General features: G+C 35.3%; 1 protein-coding gene across 1 annotated transcript; it reads right to left on the minus strand.

Annotated features, from left to right (window-relative positions):
* Positions 1 to 3: 3 nt before the first annotated feature.
* TUBE1 (tubulin epsilon 1) lies at positions 4 to 19,643 on the minus strand. Its single transcript, XM_004315401.4, has 12 exons — positions 19,500 to 19,643; positions 19,332 to 19,405; positions 18,647 to 18,699; positions 16,106 to 16,163; positions 12,380 to 12,495; positions 9,680 to 9,801; positions 6,276 to 6,463; positions 5,882 to 6,057; positions 4,918 to 5,058; positions 1,940 to 2,080; positions 1,129 to 1,303; positions 4 to 810 (listed from the first exon to the last, which is right to left on the minus strand). The coding sequence occupies exons 1-12, from the start codon at positions 19,522 to 19,524 to the stop codon at positions 652 to 654; spliced, it is 1,428 nt and encodes a 475-aa protein (XP_004315449.2). The 5' UTR covers positions 19,525 to 19,643; the 3' UTR covers positions 4 to 651.
* Between the last annotated feature and the right edge of the window lie 43 nt (positions 19,644 to 19,686).

A 19,686-nucleotide genomic window follows, 5' to 3' on the forward strand; every position in this document is an offset into this window, starting at 1 on the left:
TAGCATGGTTTAAAAACATGGACATTTATTGTTACAAAATTAACTGGTTTGATAAAAAACCATTATATTTAAAAATAATTTAATACAAGTTAAAATAATTGTAAATTGTGATTCTTTTAAGTGCAAACAAGTGGTTACCCAAAGAAGAAATGAAACCTCAAGTTGTAATAAAATCTATTCCTGAAGTTAGTGGGTATTACATAGAAATATTTATACTGTGTTCTTCTACTCCCGTATTTACTTTTAAAGAGTTAGGAGAATTTAAACAGAATGTGAAGACATAAATTATAAATAAATATAAAAAATACATCTGTACAAGACTTACTGAAGACATGATTATCTCTGTATAAATGCCTACATATGAGACTATAAATAAAATAAAATGTTGAAGAACGCTGTTCTCTCAATTTTAGAAAACACGACTTTTTGAAAGACAGATGTTTAAAGTCAAGGCACTAGGACTTGGCTAATTTCACACAGTGGGATCATCAACAAATTGTGATTAAATGGAAACTACTCTAAAGACAAAAACTTCCCAATATGAAAAACACAAATCAGCCTTTCTGAATCACAAAAATTCTAAAATAGAAAGGTAAGGGGACAAAACATGTGAAATTAAGAAAAAGAAATTGTATCTTTGGGGTTTCTTTTTCACACAGCTACGCTTAGTCTAGGTAACTCCTCGGCAGGCATGCTTTTTGTGGCATCCAGTTGGTTATATTCCTGTATGAGTGCTGATAAAGATGACAGGGCTTCTGTGAAACAGCTTTCCTCCATCCCTTCAATTTGTAGATAGTGATGAAGATGAGCCTATAAATAAAAAAACTGAATGATCTTGACCATTTTCAGGAAATTTAATACAGACAACTATCCTATAATGTAAATATTCATATTAAAATGATAGTTCACACTCAGCTTTACAAGAGAAATGAGAACCTAAATCCTATAAACCCATGAGATTTCTCATTTGGAGTCTGAGTAAGCCTCTCCTCTTCAGTTATAATCAATACACAGATATAAGATATAGCAGGCAGGATCACACCTGATTTGTGTTACTTTAATTCTTGAGCACACATCTTAAATAGCCAAAATAAACACATATAGTTAAAAAGGTGTACTGATGATTACCCTTTTTCTGTAGAGCCTCGTGAATCTCTCTCTCAGTTCTATGAAGGTAGGCTTGACGCATGTGTTGTTTGCTAAAGCTAATAATGAATGGGAATGGCCCACAGGAGGTACTGAACACAGGCTGGTCTTCCAGCCTTCTTGATTCCAGGAGACAAACCGTAGAGCAGGTTTTAATCTGAGATGCAAAAACTCAAAGGTAAGAATTAAGGTACTAAAATATCTGCCATATTATGGCAGCCCACATTAGTTAAACTGGGACATTACTAATAGTACCATTCTAAGTGCTTAGTATATAATGTAAGTTACCTATTTTTTAATACTAGCAGTATTATGGTACAGTCTAACAGTGAACTAAGGGACATTAAATTGGCCATAATGGTGATTCAAGAAGCTAGAAACACATTCCTTAACATTAGAAATCTGGGGATGAAAAGAAATGAAGGTATTATAATTTTCCTTACTTTGTAATTCAATAGAGCAGTTTTCCTAAAAAGTAAGACTGTCAAATAGTAAAACAAACTTAGAAGCAGTGTAGTGGTAGTAGCGGCGGTAATAAAAACAATAATAGCTAAATTTCCTGAACATTTTCAGAAAATAACATCTCATCATTTAATGTGCATAACATAAATAACATAAATAACAACTCTGTACTATTATTATTCTTATTCTACATTTGAGGAAAATAGGCTCAGAGAGGCTAAGTAGCTTGCTCAAAGTCACACTTCAATTAAGTTCACAGTGCTACTTAACTACATGCTACACTGTTACAAACAGTACACATAACATTATCTTGAAAAATATAAAATTGAACCTTTCAATATTTCTGCGAAGATCAGAAATCTGTACATTTCCTCTAACCATGAGGGCACAGGCGAGGTAGAGACTATGTTTGGGGTCAGCTCGAATTAGCTGGTGATCTTTACTGAAGGCATCTGAAAACATCTGATCCAACCTAAAACAATGAGACAGTCACTGTTTATACAAAATACTGTACTACATCTTTCTTCTATGTGTAACTATAAAATGAAAAGACAGTCATCTACAGGTAAATAAACTTCACACACAAATATATTCTGAATCTCAGCTATCATTTCCTCAAAGCAATCTGGATAAATATGAGAGAAAATCACGCAATATTTTTTTTTAGGGGGAATAAAAAGCTTCTGCAATGTATTTTATATATACCTGATTTCAGGTAGCTACAAAATATTGACTACATCATTAGTGAGCTCTATGTACTACTAATTTCTAAAAATTGTGTCATTTTTACTTAGTTCAGTATGCTTATCTACTTCGTAGTATCAGAACTATCAAAACTAATTAAAAACCTACTACATTAAGATTACTTTGTCTATAAAATATATCATAAATTACTTAGGAATAATGAGGAAGCTATCAAAGGACAATGTTAGGCTCTCCAAAAAAGACACTACTCTATACTACTATTCCTGAAAAGGGAGGCTTTTAAGTGAATAAAGTCTTTTAACTTCATTCTTTTATCATTCCTCTAAAGAGAGGAAGATAAAAGTGACCGATGAAGTTTACATCTAATAATACGCAGAATCCTAGGCCTTTAATATGACCCCAGTCTGGGGTCATATTAAATGCATTACACTATGCTGCCTATTCATTCAGTAGATATTTACTAAATGCCTATTATGTGCCAGACACTATTCTAGGTGCAAGAGACCCAGCAGTGAACAACAAAAATTTCCTACTCTAATGGAGCTTACATTCTATCCTGATTCTTCTACAGTAAGAAGGATAGAGGACTCTCTTAGTGGATGGTGAGCTTTGGGGAATTCATGAATCCTCTACTGTGCTCAAAATTTTGGTGTGTATGTGCTTTTGGGCATTTTTATGAAGTCAAGGAAACGCAGAAAAGGTTAAGAACCACTATACAACAAGTAGGCACACTCATTCTTTTGTCAAAAAAAATATAAAAACTAGCAAGGAGCTATTTATAGTTATTGGGATATTTCTCTTTACATTACAAACAAGGAATTTAATATACACACGCTAATATGTGCTTTGTCATTTTCATTGATAAAAATGGACTAGATGACGTTTATTAATAAGCACATCCAAAAACCATTCTCAGTTGTTTGTAAACTACTAATAAGAAATTAAAGTCTTAAAACTATGCCTTTTAGTAGTACAATTTAAAAACAATTTATTATTTGCTCAAGGATAAACGTGTCCATATGTGGATATGGCAGCCTTTGAAATACCTGTAGTACAGAAGCAAAAAGAAAATAAAAAAGGAAAACCCCCACAAAGCTAGAAAGAACACTGTGATAAGTTCCTTAAGAGTCTAACATTGTTAAGGTTCCTTACAGAACAAACCTGCAACAAGCTATAAATATATAAACATTTTAAATGCTGACACCATTATTTTTATCAAAATATACCAAGCACGGGACTTCCCTGGCGGCACCGTGCTTAAGACTCTGCACATCCAATGCAGGGGGACTGGGTTCAATCCCTGCTCGGGGAACTAAATGCCATATGCATGCTGCAACTAAGAGTTCGCATGCCACAACTAAGGAGCTGGTAAGCTGCAACTAAGGAGCCCACCTGCCACAACTAAGACCCAGCACAACCAAAAAGAAAAAAAAATATGTACACACACACATACACACACACCCCAAGCAGGATTATGCTGAATTTAATTAGAAATTACATGTTTTTATTTTTTTAAGGAGTAACTTTAAATGTCTGGATAATCACTACTGTACAATAAATAGTTTAGCACCAATTTACATTCTATGTGTCCACATTAAAGGTGTACCTTTTACTAAATATACTCATTTTTAATATGCTGGGCTGATAATAAAAGCAATCATTTAATGATTGATTCCCATGTTCAATAAACTATGCAAGTCGCTTAACTTGTTAAGCTCATCAGCATCCCACAAAGAAAGAGACTGCACCTATTAGTTGGCATAGTCAGTTATTTACTTGCTCAAATAGAAGTTAATCAGTATTACTGTGACATTCCCACAGTATAGAATTATGTTGCCAAAATTTAAACTATTAAAAAGATCTGTAATCTAGTTTTTACTCTGTCATTTACATAATTTCCTCTAGCAGAGTTTGACAAGACCTTTTCCCTCAGTCAACTGTGAATGTCAGTGTGACCTTTTCAAGCTCATCATCATTGTATATGATAAGAGTATGTTTCAACTACATTTTTGTTAAGTAAATTGATGTAAGTTTTATGCTTAAAAATGACACAGTTATAAAACAAGGTGTTCTGGAAGTGATACATAATAGCTATAATAGAGTAATATCTGTAAACCCTCTATGGTGCTAGACTGGGGTAAGAGCTTTAAAAGATACTCTTATTTAATATACCAACAAGCTTATGAGGTAGGTACTCTGACTCTCATTTTTAAAGATGAGAAAAACTAAAAGTTCGTCACCTGCCCAAGGTTCTGTAGCTAGTAAATGATAGAATTAGCATTCATATTTAAGTACATCAGACTTCAAAGCCTTTAAATCTTTTTCAATAAAAATTATATCTTTATTAATTTTCATAAGCTTAAAAATTTCGTTATTAGATTTAATTTCAAATAGTTTAATACTGACATTTTTAAACAATGACTTCTAAACAAGGAAGCATTCACTTAATGGAAAAATGGCTGTCATCACCTATATTTTATAATTCTCACAAAGAAAATGGTATGAAGAAATAACTAGTTATTATAAACTTTTCTCTTAAAAATGTGTTTGCTTTTAAAGTAATTTGAGCCCTCAAGTAATTGGAATAAAGTTACTACATCTTACCTTCGAGAAGGAATGTTAACATCTGCCAGTGTATACAGAGGTGTTAGGCTTGACACAAGATAATGCAGTTGAGGAAAAGGAACTAAATTCATGCTGATTTCATTAAGGTCCATATTAAGGGATCCTTCAAACCTTGCAGAGCTAAAAAATTAACATTAAAGCATGAAAAATATTTAACTTAATGTAGCTTGATTTAGTCAGCAGGCACTTTCCTACATCCTTTCGTACGCTGTACTTCATTAGAGAATAGATGCTCTTTTTTTTCTGTATTAGTGAAATTTAGTATCATGAACATCGTGTATAAAGATAATCAAAATATAACATAACATCTACAGCAATTCTTATTTCAGGATTATCTGAAGTGTAACCACTCTACTACAGTTGCTAATTACCTACATAAAAATCTTACTTAAAACAGACTTTAGATTGAATTAAATACATACAGTTCAACAGTTATTTAATTATTCTATAAACCTTACTAAATTCCCCTGGGATTTGCTTACATGCTCTACAATTTGGAATATAATAATGCCAAAGCAATTTTTTAGATCAAAGTCGAAGAAATATTTTGGACCAGCTAATAAAGAGGTATAGATTAGCTGGTTTAAAAGGTTAAGACATTTCGCAGCAAAAAAAAAACAAACAAAACAACCAAGTTTGTTTTTGTCTAACCAAGTGTTTCTCAAGTGTATCTCCTTCAAAACCCTTTACTATTTAACATCTGTTAATATTCCATGGAACGTACCTGGGGAAAACAAAATGCTCCTCTGGAGTCAGAGAAAATAAAATTCTGGCCTATTACTCCAAGATGTGAAAACACTAGACAAACTAAAATTTTTATTTTAAATAAAGTTTTTAAAAAAGCTTCTACAACTCAGAATAACTAAAAAATGCTACTGCAAAACATTATCAAAAGCAAGGGAAATTTTTAAACTGCCCTTAAGTACACTGTCAAACGGATTACCTTGTTAGGTTGAGCAGCAAATTTGCCACAATATTGTTCATTGCATCAAATGGTTTCTCCTGCCGCTTTTTAAAAGCTCCAGCACTTGAAGTAACCAGACTCTTTGGCTTTATAGCTGTACCCAACTTTCCAGAATTCACCATGAGGTCAATTTTGCTAATGATGTCAAATAAAGACTTTTAAGGGAAAAATATTGGGAGAGAAGCAATTAAGAAGAGAGGACATAAATGACATTCTACCAGGAAGAAAAAGACCAAAAAAAGCAATTTAAACTTATTTTTTCTCTTAGATGGGAAGGCTGAAAAGTGAAGAGACTGTTTCACGTACACACATAAGCATAACACAGGACTGAATGTATACATAGTATGTCCATAAATTCAATGCCATTTCTTACTTGGTTGTCAATGGGCAACACACAGTCTGCATGCTCGTTAAGTTCCTTCATTGCCAACATGCTATTATAAGGCGAGGTTATGACATCATCTTCACCAGAAGGATAAATTGAAGCCACGAATCTGTATACTTCTGGGAATTCATCCTCAAGCACCTTTAAAAGAAATGTGCCAAGTCCAGATCCTGTTCCTGAAGATTAAGATTTCAAAAAGAAAACAGCATAAATGGTTCAGAATATAACGGAATTCTGTTTTTGTGTTAAAAACCTATGTATTAAAGACATACAATTTTCAACTTATTCCTGTGATTATATATTAACTAATTAATTTCAGATAAAGAAATGAAGACAATATAGGTAGTGAGACTTAAAGTCATGAATTCAACCTCTGGGTCTGACTGTGATGATGAGAGGCCTTTCTATGTTTTACACTTTTTTACATTCAAGTTATATCTCTATGATGTCAAAAGAACTGACTGAAGAGTAAAAAATGCAACTAAGACAGTATTTAGTCTACACTTGATGTTAAGCAACTTAAGAAAAAACAAACTATCTTGACATCTTTAGTGCAGCACCTATATAATCTTAATGATGAACACTATCATGACATTAAGCAACTTAAATGCTGAGTTAAAATTTAAAGTTAAGCATGACCAACTTGAATTTACAAAAGTTTCAAAGAGGAAACTTTTTTACTATCTATCTAAAAGCAGAAACTCTAAGAACTTCATTAAGGTAATTTTCTGACACACAGAGTTACATATATATAAATTCAGATATTTTTAAGAACTAAAAGAAAACTGGAATCCTTTACCCTGGTGCTTTTCAAACTATGGCTTGTGAACCATCAGTGGGCTATGAAACTAATTTATAAGGTTAGGACCAGTATTTTCTTTTCTTAAATGAAACGCAGAAATATTAGTATGTCACATATAGTGTGGCTAAATAATCTTTTGTTTTAGTTTGTGTATGTTTGTGTGTGTGTTGGTTTGTAATGTAAAATGTATTTCTTGCTGTCCAGATGAGAAAAAGTTTATAAGCCAATAATGCTCTAACCCCATTTGGATAAATATTAAAAGGCTACGATGACGGGTTCATGCCCCGGTCTGGGAAGATCCCACATGCCACGGAGTGGCTAGGCCCGTGAGCCACGGCCGCTGAGCCTGCACGTCCGGAGCCTGTGCTCTGCAACGGGAGAGGCCACAACAGTGAGAGGCCCGCATACCGCAAAAAAAAAAGGCTATGATGTTAAAAATATTAGATGAAAGTGAGGGAGATTTTTTGGGTTAATCTTTAATGAGGACTTTCTAAGCATTATAAAAAACCAGAGCCATTATAGAAGATAGTTTTGATTCCATTAAAAATAAACAAAACTCCCCCCTCTCTATATATATGTATATATAAAAACAAACAAAATAAAAAGGCAAACTAAGAAAAAATCTTCAAACATGATGGAGGACTAAATTTCTTTAATAAAGAGGGTCACAAATCAACAACAAAATAATACGAATAATGCAATGGAAAAATGAGCAAAGGATATAAATTGTAACTCAAAATAAATCAAATGGCAAATAGATGTAAAGACGCTCAACCTTTTCTCTAATTAAAAAATGCAAATTAAAGCAATATAATTTTGAACATATTGTATTAGACAGATTTTGTCTCATAATACTCAGCGTTGGTGACAGTGTGCGGAAATAAACTCTTACACATTGCTGCTAATCATACGGATTGATGCAATAATGTAGGAAGGTTATTTAGTAATATCAACCAAAACTTAAAATGTACATATTCTTTGGTTCCACTTTCCTTTCTAGGAATACTGCCTACAGCTATTGTGGCACAAATGAACAAAGATATAGGTACCAGATGTTCGCTGGGGATTTTATGTAGTAGCTAAAAACCATAAATAACTTGACATCCATCAATGAGGAACTGACTTTAAAAATTATTACATATTCTCACAATTGGACAGAGCTGATGAAAGATGTTCAGGAAAGATTTAAAGTGAAAACATTACAGGGTAGTATGTATTTCATGATCTTGTTTATGTAAAAACACACAATGGGCACAGGAAATATCTGGAAGGACAGACACTGGCAAACTTGATAATCTGTGAGGAGAGAGATTAGGGATTAGATGTGGGAAAAGACTTCATTTTTAGCCTTCAATATTATTTAAAGTATTTTTGCCATTTTCAGTGAATTATAAATAAAGTACAGTCTACTGAGATTCTGAGTAATAGAGGGATATAAAAAAAAAGCACCATAATGAACTATAAATCAAATTGGTTTTTTTTGAAAACTTACTCAAAATCTGCAGGTTAATTATACCAGTATAAAGAAAATTAGTTTTTTTTTTTTTTTTTTAGCGGTACGCGGCCTCTCACTGTTGTGGCCTCTCCCGTTGCGGAGCACAGGCTCCGGATGCGCAGGCTCAGCGGCCATGGCTCACAGGCCTAGCCGCTCCGCGCCATGTGGGATCTTCCCGGACCGGAGCACGAACCCGCGTCCCCTGCATTGGCAGGCGGACTCTCAACCACTGTGCCACCAGGGAAGCCCTGAAAATTAGCTTCTTAATTTAATGATTATGATGGTCTTCTAAAGGCATGGTTACATAGCAATTTTAACTTTAATTTTCAAATGCTATCATACTGAATAACAGATATGTATAAGAAAGTCAACTGTACATAACCTGCTGAATATAAAAATCTTAAATCTCAGCTTGGAGGAAAAAAGCATGGCAAAGTTTTCTTTTAAAATAGGCTAATTCTCTTTTGAAATTATCAAATTATGATCTGTTTCTACTTCATGGAACAGGGGAACAAAATACTTCACTTGCAAGGTACAGGCTTCGCTGGGAAAGAAAGCAATGCAGATCATTTATTCTAGGTCAAGGTGATTAATTACCATGTAAGGAATGATTTAAGGGAGTTGACTAAGAGGATTTCTTTTACTTATTTCTCTTATTGGACACAAGAAAGGATTGAAGGTAGTTAAAGAAAGGGTACTGATATTCTTTTGCAAACATATCTATGAATATGCCACAAATACTTAGTTCTAGTCAGCATATGAAACTGCATAAGCAAGCTCTTAGGAGAAAGGCAGCATTACCAAAAAGCTTATATTGAAATCTACCTTCTACTAAAGATAAAAAAAAAAGTTTTTCAGATTCATTTCTACTGACTCTTTAAAAGGGTTTAAATTTTTAAAAAATGGTCAGAGTGACACAATTTGACAAAAATTTAAGATAAAAAGCTGTTATGTACATACATTCATAAACATACTCTTAATTCTTAATAGTTCTATATTTATTAAGCAAAGGTCTGAAAACAAGACTTATGTTGGCAAAATGAATTCTCACTTGCATCTTCACATTGTTATAGACAAATGAATAAATAATTTTACCTCCTCCCATGGAATGTATTATAAAAAAACACTGCAAACAATCACAGTGCTCTGCTGACTTTCTGAGTTTCTCTAGAATCTGTTCCTGATAAAGACTGCCAAACACTTTGTGACCCACAGCCCTGGAAAAAAGAATATAGATTAAAAAGAAAATCCTTGCATTTATTATTTCAAGATTTTATTATTTCTCAACTAAATGAAAAGACTACAGATAAGCTTCAAAAAGTATTTTTACTGTAGTAAGTAAATTTTATTCCTGTTTAACATCAATAAATCATATTATGATATCTCAAGGATATAGGAAGATAATTTAACAAATATATATACCTATAATCCTCAAATATCCTGATAAAATAGTTCATTATCAATGGATATTAAACTATGTTTTTGCTTTTTTTTTTGTGGTACACAGGCCTCTCACGGCTGTGGCCTCTCCCGTTGCGGAGCACAGGCTCCAGACGTGCAGGCTCAGCGGCCATGGCTCACGGGCCCAGCCGCTCCGCAGAACGTGGGATCTCCCCGGACCGGGGCACGAACCTGTGTCCCCTGCATCGGCAGGCGGACTCTCCACCATTGTGCCACCAGGGAAGCCCTAAACTATGGTTTTTAAAATTTATCTGCTCTTAAGGTATAATTACGACAAAACAAGGTTTTAGTTAAGTTTTTTCTCATCTTCATTGAAAGTAAACTGATTGCACTTTCATGTATTAAAAAGCAGAATGTGGTCAACTAGAAAGACATAAAAGTAAAAAATTTTAAACTGACCTACTTTGGTTTAAAACATGAAAAAAATATTGGTCATATCATGTTATTACTAGATGAAATGCCACACAGTAGAAAACTGATATTCATGAGGTTCTGCAAGTCTTTTTGGTTGCCCAAATTTGCAAGTATTATTATGATGAATTGAAATGTAAGAACGATTTCCATACAACATGTAGTCAGGTGTAACTCAAAAGTTGCAGAATAAGTTATACGACAATTAGAGAAAGCTGGTTGGATGGTGGACACACTTATTTTAGTGACTGGTTCTCCCCAAATAAGTCTCTCAGAACACAAGACTCAAATTCATGCTTTAGTAAAATTACACAGTATTACACATTATACACCTGAGGGACTAACTGCAAATAATTTAAATAACAAATATTAGACTGGCAAACAAGAACCTACTTACTTTTTAAAAAACAGCAAAACCAGTGTCAATGTAAATTTTAAAATGATCACTGTTGGAGCTTTTTTCCCATTAAGGAGAAGAGACCATTATATATTTAAGGGCCAAATATAGCCTCAGACTGACCTTGAATGCTGGGACACTGGTCTGGCTTGCATCTCTATCAATTCTATTAAATCTGACTGATGGGAAAACTTTGACTGAGTCGAATACTATAGGTAAGAGAACAGTTTATAAAAATACTTACAACTTTTAAATTGATACAGCCACTATGGAGAACAGTATGGAGGTTCCTTAAAAAACTAAAACTAGAACTACCATATGACCCAGCAATCCCACTACTGGGCATATACCCTGAGAAAACCATAATTCAAAAAGACTCATGTACCACAATGTTCACTGCAGCACTATTTACAATAGCTAGGACATGGAAGCAACCTAAGTGTCCATCAACAGATGAATGGATAAAGAAGATGTGGCACATATATACAATGGAATATTACTCAGCCATAAAAAGAAACAAAATTGAGTTATTTGTAGTGAGGTGGATGGACCAATAGTCTCTCATACAGAGTGAAGTAAGGTTCTGAGGAACCTAGGGGCAGGACAGGAATAAAGATGCAGATGTAGAGAATGGACTTGAGGACACGGGGAGGGGGAAGGGTAAGCTGGGACAAAGTGAGAGAGTGGCATGGACATACATACACTACCAAATGTAAAACAGCTAGTTAGTGGGAAGCAGCTGCATAGCACAGGGAGATCAGCTCGGTGCTCTGTGACCACCTAGAGGGGTGGGATAGGGAGGGTGGGAGGGAGATGCAAGAGGGAGGAGATATGGGGATATATGTATACGTATAGCTGATTCACTCTGTTACACAGGAGAAACACAACAACGTAAAGCAATTATATTCCAATAAAGATGTTAAAAAGAAAAAGGTAAGGGTTTTCATATACAAATTAGTATGCTAGCCACATTGTTCCGTGCCTTAATACTTCTGATTTTTAAAATGTTAGAAAATTTCCATACAGATGTTACATTTTATAAGAGTTGCATGATTTTCCATTGTATGGATATACTATAATTGATTTAAACAAGCCCCTGTTGAGTACTATCTGATGTTAAAAACAATGTTTCAGTGAACAACCTTTCATTTGTATCTTTATGGACAAGTGAAGAATTCTATAGAATATATAAATGTGGAACTACATATCAAAAAAATAAATACAACTTTTGTCACTACTTAGCAGTTATGCAAGAATCAAATTACAATGAGAAATTTAGTAAATCAATTTTTCATGATTCATCTTTTTCTTAAAAAAAAAAAAAGAGAAACAACTAGGATATAGATGGCTTCCAAGCATTGTGAACACCATCATCTATCAAGGAAAAGATGATGGGCTGAAAGGCCTAGAGTTAGGTATGGCAAGTTGTATCTTGCTTCATGTCAGCAGGACCTATCAGAATAAAGGAAAGATTCCTCTTTTTTTTTTCAGATGACATTTAATTTTTACATCCAGCATATTCTCACCAATTATTCCCTGAGCCAGAAATATCAGTGATGAGCTGCTTACTATCAAATACATCTCTCAATGGTCCCTGAAGAATTTCATTTACTACCCCTTCCTCCATGTCAATCAAGACAGCCTGAGAAAGACAAATAAAATGTAATTAGCATATTTTTCTTTAGTCACTCTGTAAATAAAAAGAATTTTTGAAGTTGCATTGTTCTTTTTATAGTTTAAGTTTGATCAAATCTTTGACTCTCTTTGTGGAGTCTGTTATAAAACTTAAAAAATAATTTCACTCTGCTCCAAAGGTGGAATCCAATGAGAAGATGGATTCTAAATTCTTACCCTAAGAATAAGAAGTAAAAAAAGGAACTGAATAATTCTGATTTTCTAACAATTCTTTTATTTATGTGCTTATGTGACTATAAATTTCTTGAGAACAAGGTCTCAGAAGTTTAGAAGGTAACCTTAACCAGAAACAATTCTCAATAAATGTAGGGTTCATTAATGTATTTGGTCACTAGGAATAACCATGCTGCTCTTTATGAATCACAGCTGAAAACTGTCCAAATCAAATCAGTAAACTACTATTACGTGCAAAGCCAAGGCACTGGATAGATGTCAAAGATGACAAGTGTCCCTTCCCCTAAGTAACCCGCAATCTAAATTCACAAACTCACTAAATATCACAAACTTTATTGACATGGGAGATAACCTCTATTACTAAGAAGAAAATGAGAAAATAAAACATAAAATTAGCTATGGAAAGAAAAATAGAAAACACTGGATGGAAATACAGCAAAATGTAAGCAGAGATAGCTTGGCAGTAGAATTATATACCCTCTGTCCCCACTGTTTTGTACTTTACTTTCTATATTTCCTACACTGAGGAAGAAGAATGAAAGAGTAAAATAGAGTTAAATAAATAAAAAAGCAAAGTTGAAAAAAGTAATCTGAAATGATGTTAGGGTCCCCTTTAACCTAAGTCTTTGATTCAGAGTCACAGAAAAGTGCTTGATTTATGGGCTTTTTCAGTGCTGGTGAGCATGTAACATTAAGCACTTACTACATGCCACGGTACATGTATCACCCCATTTAATCCTCACAACCCTATGCACAGGTACTGTAATTACTCCCAGTTTACACATGAGGAAACTGAGGCCTAGAAAAATTAAATAACTTGGCTGTGATCACCCAGCTAGGAAGTGGTAGAGCTGATTCAAACCTGGCTAGCCTGGCTGCAGAATCTTCACTCTTAACCACCAAACTCTATGCTCTATTATTTTATCAAAGGGAAACAGTCAAGTTTGACACTTACCGAGTACTGACTACAGTGGAGTCACAATTTATGCCCATTTAAATTCTGTGAATTCAATTATTTGTGTAATTAAGTATGCTACTGTAAGCTGGCAATTAAAATATTATTACACAGTACTTTAGAAATATATTTCTAATTGTATGACAGCATACCACTTTTTTTTTTAAACATCTTTATTGGAGTATAATTGCTTTACAATGGTGTGTTAGTTTCTGCCGTATAACAAAGTGAATCAGCTATACATATACATATATCCCCATATCCCCTCCCTCTTGCGTCTCCCTCCTACCCTCCCTATCCCATCCCTCTAGGTGGTCACAGAGCACGGAGCTGATCTCCCTGTGCTATACGGCTGCTTCCCACTAGCTATCGGTTTCACATTTGGTAGTGTATATATGTCCATGCCACTCTCTCACTTTGTCCCAGCTTACCCCTCCCCCTCCCCGTGTCCTCAAGTCCATTCTCTAGTAGGTCCACATCTTTATTCCCGTCCTGCCTTTTTTCCCTTCATGACCTTTTTTTTTTTTAGATTCCATATATATGTGTTAGGATACGGTATTTGTTTTTCTCTGACTTACTTCACTCTGTGTGACAGACTCTACGTCCATCCACCTCACTACAAATAACTCAATTTTGTTTCTTTTTATGGCTGAGTAATATCACATGTTATATCATCATGTTACAGTGGTATATTAGAAAGACTGTAAAATTCTGTTTTATAAATGTGCTCCTTTAAATACAGCATCAATATACATACACAGGATTATACAGGGTCATTTCTTGGCAAGTTTAGGGATTTTCAAGGATTTTTTTGATAATATGCAATTTTTATCTTAAATGCTGACTTTAACACCCGATCAACCATGTAAGAGGGATTTCACTGTTGTATAAGATTACAAAAAAGAACAAAATTAGCTTCTACTGTCCTTGTTCCAAAATAGATTTACTGAGATGATTTGTGGAAGATTAAACATATTTAAGACATGCTTTCAATTACTTTGCAATCAGGCAAAGGAAGGGGAATACAGAATACAAACTGACATTCAAGCACCTCCTGAAGTCAGTTTTGAGGGAATCATCACTGTCATAGTCACTTAGCATTAAACCCTGACAGTCTGTAACTCTTTCAATCTTTCCTTAGTCACATAAGACCTCTGATTTGTTTTTCCATAGGAAATTAATTACAAGGAATTATTCTGGATTCCTCACTTAGTCATCCAAGATCTGGAGTCACAACTTCCAAGATTCGATGTTTATTATTTTATTCCAGAGCTACCTGGTGATAGCTTTTAGGCCCTTGAGCTTCCCCTTAATTGTAATACAGGATTTACAAAATTCTGAGTGTTTGCCTATTAACACAGTGGAGGAACCCAGCCACCAAATTATCTTTTGAAGCCTAGACTCTTCAGTGATCAGAGCCACATGACACCAAGACTACTAAGAAGAAATGGAAGAACACCTTCTAGGAAAAAAGCCAAAGGCTATAGAAACATACTGATTTATTCTCTTCCAGCAGTGTTTCCTCCATTTGCCAACTTGCTCACTGGTAGGGTGGTGGGAAAGAGCTCAAATTGGGAGTGGTCTAGGAAATGTCAATGTTTCTTTATCTCTGAGCAAGATTTGGATTGGGATGTTAGCACTCTCCAAGGCATGAACTATACCAAATGTTAATCAATTATCCTAACAGACTACAGGCACATAGTCTCTGCCCTAAATTTGTTTCCCAAGGACACTGGAGATCACAGATACAAGGCGATGGTTCCCAGATACTACAACACTACTGCTCTTTACTCTTTCAGCCGCTACTCCCGGTCTGATCCTTATCATCTCAATTACTTCCACAGCACCAAAACTGCCTTTCTTTTCTGTCATAGTCAAACATTACTGATCAACAGTTGGAAAAAGCAGTTTGTTGCAGAGACACAATCAAAGAAGAGAAGTGTTAACTGCAATGAGATTAAGACTAAATATGGGCTATTGACTAGAAGTATTTTTGTTCAGGTCTTACATGGTTATGTTATGTATTCACTAGAATGTGGTTGAATCTATGCCTTGTACTGGGAATAGTAACTCTGGTGCAAGTAAACCTTTCATCATTTTTATATGAAAATTAACCTTCATTAGAATGTATTTTAGGCTTAGAGTTAAGAAAAGCTTTTGTTATCATTTATCTAGACATATATTTCCCCTAAAACATTTAGAAAAATGCCAAATATGCAGTATTTTCACTTTAAGCACAAAATTTTCCCCCTAAAGTTTCATGGAGACACAAATGTCTGCTTAATTATATTTATATTAAATGTGGCTTAGCAAATACCTTTTTTTTATTTTGAGAAGTTAAATTAAAATTTTATTCTTATGATAGTTACGGAAGTAGAGTTATTTTAAAAACACATGCAATATAAGAATCCAAGTGTATAAGACTTACTCGTGCTTTTAAAGAACAAATTTTCCCCTTGGAAATACTGCCACCATCACCAACCACTCTGAAAGGTAAAAGATGAGAAAAGGTCATAAGATCTTCCATGCTAATAGTGCTATCAGGTAATAAAATTAACTTCCATTCACATAGTAAAACTACTTATAGGCCAAGTGAGGCAGACACAAAAGGCAACAAAGAAGCCATTCGTAATCTCCCACCTCCCAATAGGCTGAAAAAGTGAGGTACTTATTTCCCTGGCTTTCTTTGTAGTTTGGGCTGGTCATGTAATCCAGTTCTGGGTAATGAAATAAAAATGAGATATTCTGGGAAGCTTTCTGATAAAAAGGACCAGATGCAGTTGGTCCTTTTTCCTACCTTGAACACGAATCTAGATGGGATTCCTGGCAGTGGAGGCTGTCATTTTACGGTTATGAAGTACAAAAACATGAGGACAAAAAACCAACACATGAAACAATATGACAGTATCTTGGTCTTTAGGGCATGTCTCTAAACACAGATTTCTTTGTATGTGACATAACTGGATACATCTATTGTTTAAGCCACCATTAGTGAGGCTTTCTGTTGTAGCCAGACACACATCAACTAACATACCAGTTATATACAGTTGAGTATCTAAGGCTGTTCCTAGAATTTCATGTTGAAGATAAGTCACCAAAGTAACTAAGTCTATGACTACAAACAGTGGACAAGTCAATATAGTTTACAAGACAGAATATATGAAGTGAAGCTGAATTGAGCATAGATGATGCTATAGGTCGGGGGTTGATAATCTATAATCCTCAGGCCAAGTATGACCAGCTACTTGTGAAAACGAGTTTTATTGGAACAAAGCCACACTCATTTGTTTATGTACTATCTATACCTACATTCACACTACAATGGCGGGCTCAAGGAGATGTGATATGGACTTTACGGTCTGCAAAACCTGAAATATCTACCATCTGGTCCTTTACAGGAAAGGTTTGCCAACCCCTGGTATAGGTAAATTCCTATCATGCTATTAAAAAGGTATGATAATTTCCTCAAATAAATAAATATATACAAAGGTGTGGTCTTATTTTTGAAAAAGAATTTTTGTACTAACTTGTGGAATAGATGCTGCATGTGTTGATACTACGTTGGAAAGAAGAGCAAGATGCCAAGGCTCTTCTCCTCAAACTTGATATTGGAGAAATAAGTATGCTCTTAGGTTAAATTATAAAACGAACGGAGTAGATGAGAACAGAGTTAGGTAAAGTCACCTGATTAAGAGAGAATGGCTTCCAGCTGAATCTCAACTATGTAATATTCAATGAAAGGAGTTATTACAGAGGGAATGGAAGTACAGATTTAGTTAGAATACTACCTACAAGGAAGTATTACAAAGGCAAATTTGAGTCTCTTAATAGTATGTAGGGGAGATGATGTTCTAGTTTACAAACAAGAGGTAATCTAGTCTATGTGACAGATATCTCCATATTAATAAAGATAAATAACACCAGTCATTAAGGTAATACACCTAACTTACCTTGGTCTGATTCCATGGTCACTAAGTAACCTTTTATCACTTAGCTCTCCTGATAGATTTCCTACAGAAGAGAATGTGCTTTTGAAAGAAAATGGGTGTCTAGTTTTTTTGAGTTATAGCTCCTACTGTCCATGACTACACTGACTTTCTGCTTTGTAATTTCCTATCTGAGTTTGGTTTATCTGCCTGTACTAGAGAGCACTGGACCCATTATCAAGATGTCATCGAAGTTCCTGAGTTTGCAAGCGTGAGGGTCAGACTCTGAAATTCACTAAGGAAGTGGGGCCTAATTAGCCTTCCCAGGGAGATAACTGCCTCAAACACCCAACCAACTAATTCAAACTAGAACTGAAATCTTTATTAGATTAAAACTGGATATAAAGTATGCATTTTTCAGTTCAAGCCCGGCAGGTTTAGTTTTATTAAGCATTTTGAAAATGCATGAACTTCATGATTTAATGTTAAAAGCTTAGAAACACACCCTGAATGTCAAATTACTCTTTCAGGTAAAAGATATATACTTACATATACCCTTTATTAAGTAAACAAAACTAATCTGACAACAACTGCTCTGCTCCTTTTTAGCACGTTCTATTTGTAGAGCAAATACTCCTGACCACAAGTAATATCACAGGAATGTAAACAATGTATTTTTCTTTCAAAAGTTAGCCATTATTGAATGCACTAACAAGGCACTCTCAGGGAAATTTTCAGCATTCCTTTTAGTGAAACTTTACTTCAAGGTCAAGTTAAAATTAAGCACACTAAAGTTTTCTTTTATTCCTTCATATGGCTTTAAAAGGAAACCTGTTGTCCTGCTCTGCTCTGCCTAATGACATGAGAATATTAATGACAAGAGAATGACAATATGCTTTCAATAATGAGAAAAAGAAACAAAAAAGCCAAACAACTTCTTTACAGTTATCAACTGCTTTTACTGTCCTCGGAAGAATTTTCTCCCAAACTGCTGACATGAAAATAATTATTAAGCTATGTGACAGACTTTAACCCCATCTTACCTGGTATCCACATTTCTAAAGAAGCTGCTTATTGCCTCATCATAAATCGCTTTCTAAAAAAAAAAAAATACATTTATTAGCGCTTGATTACGTTTTGCCTCTTTCCCAAACGAAGTCCTTTTAATTTAATAATCCCACAATACTTTAAAGGCCGGCATATGGCTACAGTAAGAAAAAGCAAACAATCATAAAATGGTTATACTGATTCTTCCAATCTAGAGAAGAGCAAATACCGCGAGATCTATGGATTAAGTGCAGCTGAAGGTACTGAGAAAAGGCGTCCCCACAGAACTGTAGAGCAGGTGCATCAAATGAGAGCTTTCCCTGCATTCTTGGTGATCATTTAAAAAGCTGACTGGTTAAATTAAGGAATATAATGCCACACATGGTACCTATTTTACAAAGTACTTTCACATATGCTATCTCATTGCCCCTCACAAGAACCCTGATAAAGATGCAACCCTGAGAATTAAGGAACCTTAAAACTAAGATCTCCGGCGAGTGTTCGTTTGGACTCTTGTGTCTAACGCCAACAGAAGTTTAAAAACCAGTTTGCCCTTTACCGAGAAGATCCCATACAACTTACATCGGCCAGATAAAAGCTCCCAGAGTATTAATGCTTATTTTTTGGAAGAGCCTCGGGGACAGGCGGGCATGGGGGTCTCCCGCGCGTTGGGGACGGTACCTGGTTGACTGCGGCGTGCTCCCTCAGCGCCAGGTCCCAGAAGCAGCAGCCAATCTGGTTTCCGCACTGGCCGACTGCGCCCAAGAAGGTAAGAGAATAGACATTAGGCAGCAACAGGGCCACTCGCCTCGGCGGCGACCAGGTCCCCACCCTCCCGGGGCGGCTTACCCTGTATGACCACCGACTGGGTCATGCTGCAGCGCGGCCGTCCCGCTGCATCCAGGAGCCCGCGCCGGCCTGCGTATTTCCTGCCCACCAACGGCTCTCTCCGAGGCGGCAGGGCGGCCGTAAGTCACGCTGCTGCCGCAAGTCGCTGCCGTAGCTCCGCTCTGCTCTAGCTTTAGGCTAAGATTTT

Source organism: Tursiops truncatus, chromosome 12 (assembly GCF_011762595.2).
Source record: "Tursiops truncatus isolate mTurTru1 chromosome 12, mTurTru1.mat.Y, whole genome shotgun sequence".
NCBI classification, from domain to species: Eukaryota; Metazoa; Chordata; class Mammalia; order Artiodactyla; family Delphinidae; genus Tursiops; species Tursiops truncatus.

Bases quoted from the DNA above. Each gene is read 5' to 3' on its own strand.
- TUBE1 (XM_004315401.4), bottom strand. From the start codon at position 19,524: ATGACCCAGTCGGTGGTCATACAGG. The intron at 12,496-16,105 runs GTAAGTCTTATA...TGTCTTTCTCAG, and splicing joins TTTGTTCTTTAAAAGCACGA to GCTGTCTTGATTGACATGGA. The intron at 2,081-4,917 runs GTAAGATGTAGT...TCATTGTTTTAG, and splicing joins GTTAACATTCCTTCTCGAAG to GTTGGATCAGATGTTTTCAG.